The following is a 13,228-nucleotide window of genomic DNA, read 5'->3' as shown; positions in this document are numbered from 1 at the left end:
ACCAAAAGAGCCTGCACAGGAGCTGCTCCACCATGTGCAGAAAACTCCCTGCAGCCAGTATGCCCCTCAGTAGTGTTCAAGCAGCTTCAGGTATGGACTGAGTATGAGCCAGGGTCTGGGAACCAGGCAAGGTGGGGTCCCTGCCCCATCAGACAGCCCCAGGCTACAGGAGTAAGCTGTCTCAGATGTGGAGAAGAGCTGCCTGTCTCTGTACCTCCTGTGAGGCATGGTGTCCAGTGGTCACAGCTGCACACTGACTCCTGACCCTGTGCCCTACTTTCTCCTCACTCCAGATTGTGCTGTCCTCCCTGAAGCATGGCCTCTTCGGTGGGCAGTGGCTGCAGCGCGTCAGCTACATCCGCTGGGAGGGTGTTTTCCGATGCGTGCCCATCTTTGGCATGTCCTTTGCCTGTCAGTCGTAAGTACTATTGAGGGGGAAGGGGTGAGGGTGTGGGGCTGAGGGTGTGTGTGGGGGGGACGGTGACATGAAGGAGGTGTGGGGATGAGAGTCCTGCTTTTCTTGTTTCTTGAGTTGCTTGTTCCTGGCCACTGAGGAATGATGGCTTGTTCTAGTGTGGCCTGTTCCCTCTAGGCTGAGGGGGATAGTTCTGTGCTAACTTGGAAATGAACTGTTGCTGGGACTAACTGGCAAGGGCACCCAGTTTTCCAGATCCTGTGACAGGAGAGTTGGCTGTGGGGTGCAGCAGTAAGTAACCCAGCCATCTGATTGTGCAGAGTCCCGAGCGCTTTGCCAGAATCTAGCTGTTCGTCTGAGAATATTTAAAAAGAAGTTGCGCAAACATTGACTTGAGGCTGCTGCTAGGATGTCTCTGAGGCGTGTGTGTGCAGGCGGGCTCTCTGGCACGCCGGGCTCTGTGAACAGGAATGGGCTGCTTCACCATCACAGCATCAGTACCTTCTCTGTCAGGGTGGCAGGAGCTTGTGATGCACTCCCGGGTGGGAACAGCAAGCATAAATCTGATATCAATGGGAAAAGACCATCAGCATGTGTGTTGGGGGGGGCTGGCAGAGAAGCCCCCCCTCCTGTGGTGTCAGTGGGCATGCATTGTGCCAATCGTAAACTAGTGTGACAGAGAAAATTTGCTCACACTGCTGTGTTTACACCCACATGCGAGTTCCAAATCGTCATTTCCCACTTACTGGCTCCCTCTTGGCAGCTCTGTCTCCACCAGAACGTGCTCCAGCCTCGCTGTTTAATGTCCCCATTATCCTCGGTGACAGAAGTTACATTCTTGTGCAGCGTACCTAGTTACCATTTGTCCGTTCTGCCTGCATGTTTGCTTTTAAAAAAACAAGCCTGCGGTTGGGCTTCTTTGGCGGTAGCCACCTACGAGGCAGTGCATATCTGTGGGTTGGTTCTCAGTGCAAATTACTGGTTCCTGAAGGGTGGAAGCATGCCACTGTCTATGTGCAGGATTCGTCGCCCTTCCACGGAGACCTGGGGGCCATAAATGTATCCTCTTCCTCTGTGTTCGTCACATACTGTCCCCAGGCTGTAAGCATTGGCATGTTTGCCAGATGAGGTGACAAGAGTTCTTCTTCCCTCAGTGGCCTGTCCTTACTGGGATGGCAGCCAGCCCCCTTACTTTGAGCCCGGTAGAGCTCTTGCTGTCGTCATCTGGCCCGTTTGATCTTACTTCATGGTAAATGAATCTTGGCCACGCAGAACATAGAAAGCCTCCATAGAAGAGAGCGCACCTGGAAATGTCACTTTCAGCCTAGGGGTAGCGAGGGTACTTCAAGAGTTGTGATGCCACAGAGGCTGTTCTCTGAAGTGGGGGTGGGGTGGGGTGGGGTGAGGTGGGGGATGGTGGGGTGGGAGGGCCGTGGGGATTCATGGAAGCCTATGGCTCATGCACGCACATCCCACCCCTTCCCAGCACCCTCAGTGCCCTTGCCTGTGTGTGCAGACGTGTGTTTGTGTGTGTGCAGGCATATCTGGCTCAGGTTCCCCTCAAGGTGGGCCTCCTGCCCTGACTAGAGTCTTAGCCTGAGCCAGGGTCCCTGCTACCTTTCCTTCAGGTTCCCTGTGTCCCTGAAGCTGTATAGGGTGTGGCTTCCTTGTTTCCTCCTCGATGACTTCTATGGTGGCCTCTTGTCCTGAGGTTGACTTGTAAGCTTGGGTAGACGGGATGGCAGCTTTGCTTTGCCAAGCCCTCCCACTTATTCTTGCCTGCTTTTTGATCAAAGTAGTGTCTCTCTCTCTCTTTTTTTTTTTCTTGAATTTTGTTGTTTTCGAGACAGGGTTTCTCTGTGTAGCCCTGGCTGTCCTAGAACTGGCTCTGTAGACCAGGCTGACCTCAAACTCACAGAGATAAGCCTGCCTCTGCCTCCCGAGTGCTGGGGTTAAAGGTGTGTGTGTGCCACCACCGCCCCTGGCTTTATTGAACTTTGTAGAGATATTGTTGGGCATGGCTTCATTGGTCCTTGTGCTGATCTGTTTATTGGTTGCTGATTTCCAGCGTGCACATGCGAGTGGTTGCACACACACACACACACACACACACACACACACACACACACACACACACACACCCCATACGACATACCACACACACACACACCCATTTGCCTGGTTGTTCCTAGTCTAGCTTCCTTAGGACCTCTGATTTTGTCCTGGAAGGCTATAGCCACCTGGGAAGTACTTAAGGGTGTGGCTACCAGGTTTTCCTCCTGTGGTAGCTTAGTTCCTTAACTGATGTCCTAGCCTGAACCATCTCCTCTTCTTTTGTCCCCTCTCTTCAGCCTCGACTCCCCACACCTCTCGGGTGTCCAGGTCCTACATACTCTCCACAGTTGGGTTTTCTGTCCCAAGTCCTCAGACATGCTGTTTTCAGAGAGCCTTCATGAGGTTGTCATAACCCTGTCCTGCGGGTGACTTGGGTGCCTCTCACCTGTCCAGCAGCTGCATACTCTTGGCCCCAGGCCTAGGACAGAAGCCAGTTTTCTCATCACACTGGTGAGAGGGAGGGAAATGTGTGTAGGCTGTCTCCTTGTCTGTGCTCACCTTTGTGTCTGTTCATGGTGCTGAGGTGACTGCAGCCAGCCAGACTTGTGTTTGTTTAACTATCCCGTCCCTTGGCAGTGGTGCTGCATTGGCTTCCTGTTTGTCCCTTACTCAGATCTGCTTCTATTCCCTGCCCAGTCACATTGTACTTCCACTGCACAGTGCTAGTTGTGACGGTGTCTCCGTGGAACCTGTTAGGGTGAACGTTTGTGGGTCTTCCCACAGTGCTACCATCCACAGTGTCACCCAACTTCTGTCCTTGGCACCGTAGATCATGGTCTGTGGAGAATGTTTGGGGAAGGAAGTGCCAGAGGTTTGTTCCCTGGGCCATTTCAGTAGAGGTCCTAGGAGTTGTCAAGAGGGGCTGGTGAGGCTCTGGAGTCTGCTTGTCTGGAGTCTGTGTGACTCGCTTGTCTTTACACAGCCAGGTCCTACCTACCTATGACAGCCTGGATGAGCCATCGGTGAAGACCATGAGTTCCATATTTGCCTCCTCCCTCAACGTGGTCACCGCCTTCTATGTCATGGTAGGAGCTGTTCCACACCTTCTCCTTGATGCCGTGAGCATCGCACACTGCCTCTCGCACTCCAGACCCCATGTGACCTTTAGTGGCCGTCTGTCGGGTCACAGATATACCATGCCAGTGTCTGTAGGTGCACGGCGTTCTTGGTGACCCAGAGAAGCTCAGTTCCTCAGCCCCAGGCATTCTAGGCCTGGGTACCCTTGAGCTGCTTCTGCCCTGGGTCCTGTTGCATCTATTCTCATTTTTTAAGACGGTCTCACTTGTATTCCTGGCTGGCCTGAAACTTGCTGTGTAGATGAGGCTAGTCTCAAGCTTGGGGTAATCCTCCTGCTTTTGCCTCTCAGGTGCTGGGATTACAGGTGAGCACCACCATGCCCAGCTGTGTTGACATTATCTAGTCTGAAGAGCTCAGCATCTTGGCCAGGGCTGGTTCCAGATTGCCTTAACTGGAGGCCCCGCTTCCCCTCTCCATGGCCTTGTTAATTCTCCAAGAGGAGCGTTCCAGTTAAAGAGACGCCAGTGTGAGAGAATACCCCATCCGCAAACATTGTGAATGTTTGTAGAGGTTTCTCACCCCTCCCCACAAGACAGGCTTTCTCTGTATGCCTGGCTGTCTGTCCTGAAACTCCCTCTGTAGACTAGGCTGGCCTTGAACTCCTGAGTAATGGGACTAAAAGCGTGCACCACCACCGCCTGGCTCTTCTTAATATACTTACTGTTTGCTGTCCCTCTTTTTTCCCTCCCTCCCTCCTCCCTCCCTCCCTCCCTTCCTTCTTTCTCTGTTTATTTGAAACAGGTTCTCATTATGTAGTCAAAGCTGTCCTGAAGCTCAAATGTAGCTTAGGCCTTGAACTCATGATCCTCCTGCCTCCTCCTCTTCCCAAGAGCTGGGATTATATCACATCTGGCTTCTATGAGTTGTCTTTAAATAAGAATATAGGGCTAGGCAAGTACCTTAGTTGGGAGAGAGCTTGCCCCTGAGTTCAATCCCCAGAACCATGGAGGGAAAGATGCTGTCTGAGATGGAGGGTGTAAATGTGCTGGGGTTGGGGTTCAGCTCCCACCCTCTCCTGTGGCATCAGTCTTCCAAGTGGTCATTGGAGCATCATTCAATCCTGGGGCTTCTTCCATCCTCTCCCTCCCACAGCCGTTTGACTAGTTTTATTTTATTTGTTTGGTTTTTGAGGCAGGGTCACACTGTGTGTCCCAGTTTGACCTAGAACTCTCTCCATCCTCCTGCCTTTGCCTCCCGAAAGCTAGATCACAGGCCTGTGCCCCTGTACCCAGCTCCTGGTTGGGTTTGAACCAGATTAAGATCGGCTCATCTGAGTCAGGCTCTGGTGACGCACACCTTTTAATCTCAGCACTTGGGAGGCAGAGACAGGCAGATTTGTATAAGTTTGAGGCCAGCTTGGTCTACAGAGTGAGTTCAGGACAGCTAGGGCTACACAAAGAAACCCTGTGTGGAAAAACCAAAAAAAAAAAAAACAAAAACAAAAAACAAACAAACAAACAAAAAAAGTGTCTCCTCTGAAGGGCTTGGAGGCATTCTAGAGTCTTCCTGTCCATACAGGCAACTCCATGTTTGCCTCATTTATGGTTCTGTGTACCTTAAACAGTTCACCTCCGGTTGCCAAGCATTTTAAGACTGAGGAGCTGAGGAGTACGTTGTCCTTGGTAGGGTGGGTCTTGTGCCAGCTTCTTTGGGGAGGTACTCTTAAGGCCAATGTGGGACAAAGACAGACAGACAACCAGACAGGCAGTCAGCCCAGAGTGACAGGCGGTGGACTGACAGACAGCTGGCTGCCTTGGTGGACTGACAGACAGCTGGCTGCATTGTTGTTTCTCCTCCTCTCACAGGTGGGGTTTTTCGGCTACGTCAGCTTCACCGACGCCACTGCGGGCAATGTGCTGATCCACTTCCCCTCCAATCTGGTGACAGAGATGATCCGAGTGGGCTTCGTGATGTCTGTGGCTGTGGGTTTCCCCATGATGATCCTGCCGTGCAGGCAGGCCCTGAACACACTGCTGTTTGAGCAGCAGGTATGATCTTTCATTCTCCTGGGCTGCCTCTATGTCTCTATGACAGCCGTAGGTAGAGCTTTTTCTAGTTGTTAGCGAGAAATAAACTTTAAGCACGTGTGCGTGCGTGCGTGCGTAAGTCAGAGAACAACATTTAGAGGTTGATGCTCTCCTTCTGTTGTAGGTCCAGGGGTTAAACCCAGATTGTCTGGCTTGTATGGCAAACACTCTTACCTGCTGAGCCTTTCTTACTGGCCCGCCAGGAAGTTTTTGATAGAGATCTTCCTTCCTTCCTTCCTTCCTTCCTTCCTTCCTTCCTTCCTTCCTTCCTTCCCTCCTTCCTTCCTTCCTTTCTTTTCTTCCTTTTCTTTTCTTCCTCTTTCCTCTGTTGCTAGGGATGGAACCTAAGCCTTTGTATACACTGAAGCACACCTACTGCTCGTGAGCTGTGTGCACCCCCAGCCCCTGACCAGGCATGGCTTGAGTTAACCTCAGTAAAAAGAACATACAAGAGTACCCTTTGGGCCATGCCAGTTGTGTAGGCAACTTAGTTTATCTCTGGGACTTCCCAGCATTGATGCTAGCAACCTCAAGTCAGGGAAACAGTGGGGCTGCTGTGGAATGGTCCTGGGGAGGCTGTGGCGGGGACACACATTCACTGGCCAGCATCGATCACACCTGGGATCATGGGATGGACTTGTGCTGCCTCTGTTCTTTGTAGTAACTCCTGTCAGCATGATGATAGAGCCCTTGTACTCTGTGTGCGTGTTTGTGCCTATGCGCTTGCGTGCTTGTGTGCACACATGTGCCCGTCACAAGGAACTGTCAAATACAGGGATTGAAACTCAAAGGCTGGCTCTCTGGTCCTTGCTTGCTGTTGCCCTGGGTTGCCTCACCTCCATCAAGCTTCTCTATCTCAGCTTCCCCACCCTTGTGCACAGGGGCGCCCTTTCCTGAGTCTGGTAAGGTAGTTCCACTGTCTGGACTGTTTTCTGTGATGACATCTTTTGCTCCAGTGCCTGACATTGTAACACCTGATGTGTCTGATCAGCCAGGACTCCTGGTGGCCAGAAATACAAGGCCACTTAAGCACTTTGTCTGTCTGTGTACCCTCCAAAGTAGGACTTAGGACTTTGTCCCTTGATTTGGTGTCTTAGGGTTTCTGTTGCTGTGAAAAAAGACACCCTGACCATGGCAGTTTTATAAAGGAAAACATAAATGGAGGTGATGGCTCACAGTTCAGAGGTTCGGTCCATTATCATCAGGGTGGGGAGCATGGTGGCGTGCAGGCAGACGTGGTGCTGGCTACATTTTGATCAGAAGACAACAGGAAATGGTTTGAGACACTGGGTGGTATCTTGAGGACAGGAACCTCAAAGCCTACTTCCACAGTGACACACTTCTTCCAACAAGGCCATACTTACTTCAACAAAGCCACACCTCCTAATAGTACCACTCCCTGTGAGCTCATGATGGTCAGTTGCATTCAGACTACCACAAGGGGCAAAGGTGAGATCAGCTCTATGGCCAAAGGTTCACACTACTCCACCCTGGTTTATGCTGTACCACCTTTGTTTGTGGGTTGCTGAAACCACCCCTTGCTGCTTCATGTGAGCTTGGTGTGTACATGTGCTTCAGAGTAAAGCAGTATTGGCGCTTTTGCATACTGTCCCCTCTCTTCTGAAAAGTGTGTGTATGTGTGTGTGTTTGAGGCAGGGTCTTACTATGTAGCCCTAGCTAGTCTGGCCTTCACTCTCTAGACCAAACTGGTCTTGAACTCACAGAGATCTGCCTGCCTCTGTTTCCCAAGTGCTAGTGTCTAGCTCTTTTGTAAAGTTAAACATCAATAATGGAACAAAGCGAAGTATTAAGAAAGTTCACCACCAGGCAGTGGTGGCGCACACCTTTAGTTCCAGCAATTGGGAAGCAGAGGCAGGTGGATCTCTGAGTTCAAGGCCAGCCTGGTCTCCAGAGTGAGTTCCAGGACAGCCAGGGCTAAATAGAGAAACCCTATTTTAGAAAAACCAAAGGAAGGGAGAGAGAAGAAAGAAAGGAAGGAAAAGAAAGAAGGAAAGGAAGGAAGTTGGTTCACCTGTTTCTCCTTCACATGCATGTAGCCTCTTCTTCATGTTTATATCTGTTTACAGTGCTGTTTTTCCTTCCCTTTTCTCTGTTTCAGTAAATTTACTGGGGCCTGTCTGTGTATCCATGGAAACCCACAGCCTCTCTTTACCTGTTGCTCATCCTCTCCTGTCGCTGTTCTCCTGTTGATGATGACTTTTCTGCCTGTCCACACACAGGTTCCCGCTTCCTCCTTTAGAGAATTTCTTGGTCAATTTGGAGTGCTGTGACCGGGATTCCTGGGTTATGGACAGACTGTCATCCCTATTCAGCGAAAGATTCCCGCTCCAGCGACCTCAGTCCACCCACATTAATGTCTATTATGAAAACAGACCACTTTGGGTTGGAGAGATGGCTCAGAGGTTAAGAGCACTGACTGCTCTTCCGGAGGTCCTGAGTTCAATCCCCAGCAACCACATGGTGGCTCACAGCTATCTGTAATGAGATCTGGTGCCCTCTTCTGGCCTGCAGGCAGACATGGAGGCAGAATGTTGTATACATAATAAAATAATTGGAAAAAAAAACCCAGCATAGCTAGTTTCAAATAAAGTTTGCTTAAGAAAGAAAAGAAAAGAAAAGAAAATAGATCGCTTTGAAACTCTAGTTCTGGAAGGTTCAGTTGTTCCTAACCCAGGAGTGATCATTATGGTCAGTCCTTCCCATGAGTCAGCTTACGTTAGGATCAGCAGCTCAACAGGGAGATACAGAGGCAGAACCAGGCTGTGCTACTACACCTGAGATGAGTGACCTGTGTGCCAGGTGTGGTAGGGTACTGGACTGTGCCACATCAAATCCCTCTCCACTTTCCTCCTTCCTAGACTTTGGAATTGTTAAGTGTCCGCCACGGATCTGTTGGGAATGATAAGAGTTAAACGTGCACGTGTGCGTGAGTGCATATATGTGGGCACGTGTGTATGTAGGGCTTCAACATGTACTCCGAAGCTGCACACTGAGGAGAAGCTGACTCACTCAACAGGGCTGTCCCTCTGGAGTCTTTCTTCTGCTGTCCAGTTTGCGGGCCTTTTTAAGACTGTTTTGTCTTTGCACTAAGAGCAAATATGAACATGAAGGGCGTAATGCTGACATTTCAAAGCAGAGTTGTAAGATGTACAGCCCATAGTGGTGTAAAGCTTATGGCTCCCTGGCACTCTGTGGGCTTCCATCAAAGCTGCTCAACCACATCTGATTATGCTGGAACACTCACCTGCCAGGTGAGCTCCCGCCTGCACCCATGCAGAGATAGGCTTGCTTGGCATAGTGTGGCTAGGCTGGTGTGGCATTGTGCCACTGGAAAGTAGTTGTTTCAGAACTGGTTGTTTTTATTTTCTTTCATGTAGCAGAAAGACGGAACCTTTGCAGCAGGAGGTTACATGCCTCCACTCCGGTTTAAAGCCCTCACCCTCTCGGTGGTGTTTGGAACCATGGTCGGTGGAATCATGATACCCAACGGTAAGGTGGGCAGCCCCTGTGGTGCATGGCCTTGCTGCCTCTTTTCTGCCTCCAGTTTTCTCCCATTCTTGTTATGTAGGGGACCCAGAGATGTCCCTGGCCTATGCTTAGCATTTAGCTACAGTTATTCCCAACATTCTCTCTATATCCTGAAAATGGCCTCGAAAGTCAAGGTCACACCTTGACTTTCACCAAACACAGGAGTGATGGCTTTCACCAGCAGCACATTGTAGCCTTTTTCACACAGGTCTTAGGACAAGGTACTAGGTTACTTACTGAGTGATGACAGAGTGTACTAGGCCATGTGGAGCCAACACCTGATTTTGAAAAGGAAACCCTCTGTGTTTGGCCATTTCAGTGTAACCCTGGCTGTCCTGGGTTACTCACTATGTAGACCAGGCTGGCCTCAATCTCAGAGATCTTCTGCCTCTGCATCACTGCCCAGCTTGTGCTTGGTCATTTAAGGACGAGCTGTCAGAATTTCCCAGGCTGCTTTGCTCTGACAAACCTTAGTGTATGAGGAGGAGGAGAAACAAGGAGGTGGTAGTGGAGCCCCAGTGTCTGCTCACTGACACTCAGGCAGCCTTTACAGTGACCCTGTTAACCCTTATACCAGGTGAGCACAGTCTCCCAGTCACGCCTTGCTATCTGTTGTTTGTAGTGGAAACCATCCTTGGCCTCACAGGGGCGACGATGGGGAGCCTCATCTGCTTCATCTGCCCAGCTCTGATCTATAAGAAAGCCCACAAGAACGCCCCCTCAGCCCAGGTGAGTGTGTCCCTCCTCTAGGCCTTGTGTACCTGTCCCCTGGATGATGGTGAGTGTTGCCCACCACATGGTCTGGTCCTTGGTCAGTTAGTCTATTCATGTAGCAGAATACAGTCACCACCCCAGGGTGGTACAAATGCCACTTCACTTCTTTCTCTGTGAATTGCTTGTGTTTTTGCTTCCTTATTGATGCATGGTGGGAGATGTTTAGGTGTGCCCCACTTGGCAGCACACACCTGTTTGTAACTCCCATTCCAGGGGAACCAACACCCTCACATAGACATACATGTAGGCAAAAACACCAAACAACATAAAATAAAAATAAATTATATATTAAAAAGAGAAGAAGAAGCCGCCTTTAATCCCAGCACTCAGGAGGCAGAGGCAGAGGCAGGCGGATCTCTGTGAGTTTGAGGCCAGCCTGGTCTCCAGAGCGAGTGCCAGGACAGGCTCCAAAGCTACACGGAGAAACTTTGTCTCGAAAAACAAAACAAAAAGAAAGAAAAAAAGAGAGAGAAGAAGAAGAAATAACACGTGGGCTTGGACAGTGGCTTGGTGGGTAAAGCACTTGTACGAGTATGAGCCTTGGAGTTTGGATTCCCAGAACCCACGTAAAAGCTGAGGGGCAGGGGCAGCTGGGAATCACAGCACTTGGGAGGCAGAGACCATGTCCCAAGAACAAGCTGGGTAGATAGACCAGTTGAATTAGAACTCCAGGCTCAGTGAGAGACCCTGTCTCAATAAAGCAGAGAGCAATTGAAGAAGACACCTAGCAACAGCCTTAGGCCTCCATGTGCACATATACATACACTGGAAAAAAATACAATATGTATGTAGAAAAGCATAGTTCTTACATACAACTTGACATATTTTTGCAGTGTGACTCTGGCCAATTTTCATTATCCAGGGCAGATTGAATATCCTGCCACCCCAAAGCTCCCTGTGAGCCCTTCTTATCATCTAATGCTGTATCTCAAAGGTTCCTATTGTCTCCTTTGGTGGCTCTAGCTTGATACAGTGGGGCCTCATGCCTGTCCCGTGTAGTGGTCAAAATCACTGCATGAGGGCTTTGCACGTCCCTATTCACCACATTAACCTGCTGTGTCAGTGAGGGTTCTCTGAAGAAGCGCAGCTGATGGGGTAATATCTATAGTAAAAGAAGCTTGTTAGAATTGCTTACCGGCTGTTGTCTGCATAGACCATTGGTGACTGTTTCACTGTGGAAAGGCCAAGAATCTGGAGGTGTTCAGTTCATGAAACCAAATGGCTCAGCAGTCCCCGTCTGGTGTTGGAGTCCTGAGGCATTCCTGGAGAGCTGCAGGTCTTCAGTCTTCCTTGGAATTCTGAAGAAGTGGGTTCTGCTAGTGGGGAAGGAATGCCAGAGCACAGGACAGATGACCTAGATGACCTTGCCATCAGGGTGAAGGCAAGCAGGCAAAGGCAAAGTTTTTTGTGTTTCCCATGTGGGCCTCCAGAAGGTGTGGCACAGATTAGGGTGGATCTTCTGCTTTAAATCTGATTAAGGAAACCCCTCACAGGACTACAGAGCAGCTTGGGTTTTAGTTGATCCCAGATGTACTCAAGCTGACAACCAAGATCAGCCATTACACCCACCCACTGTCCCACTGTGGTGTGACTTGTCATCTCTAGTCAGACACTGATGCTCAAATGTCCCTTTGGGTGCCCATGGTGAGCAGTTCTGTAAAAGTTGCAGCTGTCAGGTCTAGAGAGACAGCTCAGGTGCTAAGAGCACTCCTCACATGTAACATTCTGGCCTCTGTTTGAGTATCTACATGCATGTGGTTCACATGCATACACTCAGGTGGACATATATACACACAAAATAAATGACTAAACAAATAAATCTAAAGGTTGATGAAGCTAGGCATGGTGGCATACACCTTTAATCACAGCACTTGGAAGGCAGAGGCAAACAGATCTTTGTGAGTTTGAGTCCAGACTTGTCTACATGGTGAGATCCTGTCTCTAATACAAACATATTTACATATATACATACATATTCTCTCCAGCTGAAGGCTTGGAGGCTCCTAGAGATCTTAACCAAACACCTACACCCTTAATCTCCAGATTTCTAGTGATGTATTATTTTTAAATATATATACTTCACACTTGGGTTTGTTGTTCTTTCTTAGGAACATCTCAAGCTGGGCGTTGGTGGCTTACACCTTTAATCCCAGCACTCGGGAGGCAGAGGCAGGTGGATCTCTGTGAGTTCGAGACCAGCCTGGTCTACAAGAGCTAGTTCTAGGACAGCCTCCAAAGCCACAGAGAAACCCTGTCTCGAAAAACCAAAAGAAAAAAAAATCTTTCCCCTTAATTACATTTATATACTTTGTTGTCTACATGAGTGTGCATGTGCTCTCGTGTGGAGGCTGTAGAATTTGTGGGGTCACTTCTTTCCTCCCGTCATCTGAGTTTCAGAATTGAACTTACTGGCCCCATTTAATTAAGTTTTTCAAATTTATTATCAGTTAATTAATGTATGTGTATGGGTGTGCCTAGTGTCTACAGAGGCCAGGTCAGATCCCCTGGAATTGGAGATACATACAATTGTGAGCCTCTATGTGGGTGCCAGGGACTGAACCTTGGTGTCCCTAACCCACTGAGCTATCTTTATTTTTTTGTAATTTATTTATTTTTATTGTATGTGCGCTGGTGTTTTGTCTGCATGTACGTCTGTGTGAGGGTGTCAGATCTTGGAGTTACAGACAGTAGTGAGCTGCCATTGGGTGCTGGGAATTGAACCCAGGCCCATTGGAAGAACTGCCAGCCGGTGCTTTTAACCTCTGAGCTATCTCTCCAGCCCTCCTCCTGAGCCATCTCAATGGCACCATATCATATCATTTTTTTGTAGCCCAGGTGCTGGGTTACAGGGTTAGTTACTTCACCTGGAATTGGACTTCTTTTGGTGACAGAAGTTCTGAATTTTACTTTGGCCCAGTTTATTGACTTTTCCCCCTTTGGTGCTTTTTTGGTTCTATTTAAGAAAAGTAGAAATGTCTGTCTACCCTAAGTTCTAAAGATCTATTCTGGTGGCTTTTATCTTTTACCCCACTTGGGATCAACTTAAGTGAGGCAGGACTCATGTGGCTGTCCAGTTGATCCACATTGTCCCCTGCTGTGTCCTCCTCAGCCCCTGCTGTCTGTTTGAGGCTCTTGGGGACACCTCTGTTCACTGGTGTGCTGGTCCCCCTGTACCAGTTCTGCCTGCTTCATGTTCTCAGCCTTTGTGCTTTCCCTCCGTGGCTGGTCGTGGGAGGTATCCTACTCTCTCCCTCTTCAAGGTGTCCCTTCT

The 13,228-nt window shown here is 49.4% G+C and overlaps 1 protein-coding gene across 5 annotated transcripts in view; it reads left to right on the top strand.

Annotated features, from left to right (window-relative positions):
- Nucleotides 1-13,228, top strand: part of Slc38a10 (solute carrier family 38 member 10) — a 52,394-nt gene that overhangs the window by 12,615 nt on the left and 26,551 nt on the right. For all 5 annotated transcript variants that reach the window (XM_027425438.2, XM_035447251.1, XM_027425437.2 and 2 more), the window contains 5 exons: nucleotides 294-418; nucleotides 3,453-3,555; nucleotides 5,413-5,595; nucleotides 9,033-9,144; nucleotides 9,806-9,912. In XM_027425438.2, coding sequence (XP_027281239.1) covers nucleotides 294-418; nucleotides 3,453-3,555; nucleotides 5,413-5,595; nucleotides 9,033-9,144; nucleotides 9,806-9,912 — 630 coding nt within the window. The remainder of the gene's footprint in view (nucleotides 1-293; nucleotides 419-3,452; nucleotides 3,556-5,412; nucleotides 5,596-9,032; nucleotides 9,145-9,805; nucleotides 9,913-13,228) is intronic.

The sequence above is a fragment of the Cricetulus griseus genome, chromosome 7, assembly GCF_003668045.3.
Source record: "Cricetulus griseus strain 17A/GY chromosome 7, alternate assembly CriGri-PICRH-1.0, whole genome shotgun sequence".
NCBI classification, from domain to species: domain Eukaryota; kingdom Metazoa; phylum Chordata; class Mammalia; order Rodentia; family Cricetidae; genus Cricetulus; species Cricetulus griseus.
The sequence above is the reverse complement of the archived record's forward strand: the minus strand, read 5'-3'. Positions and strand labels throughout refer to the sequence as shown.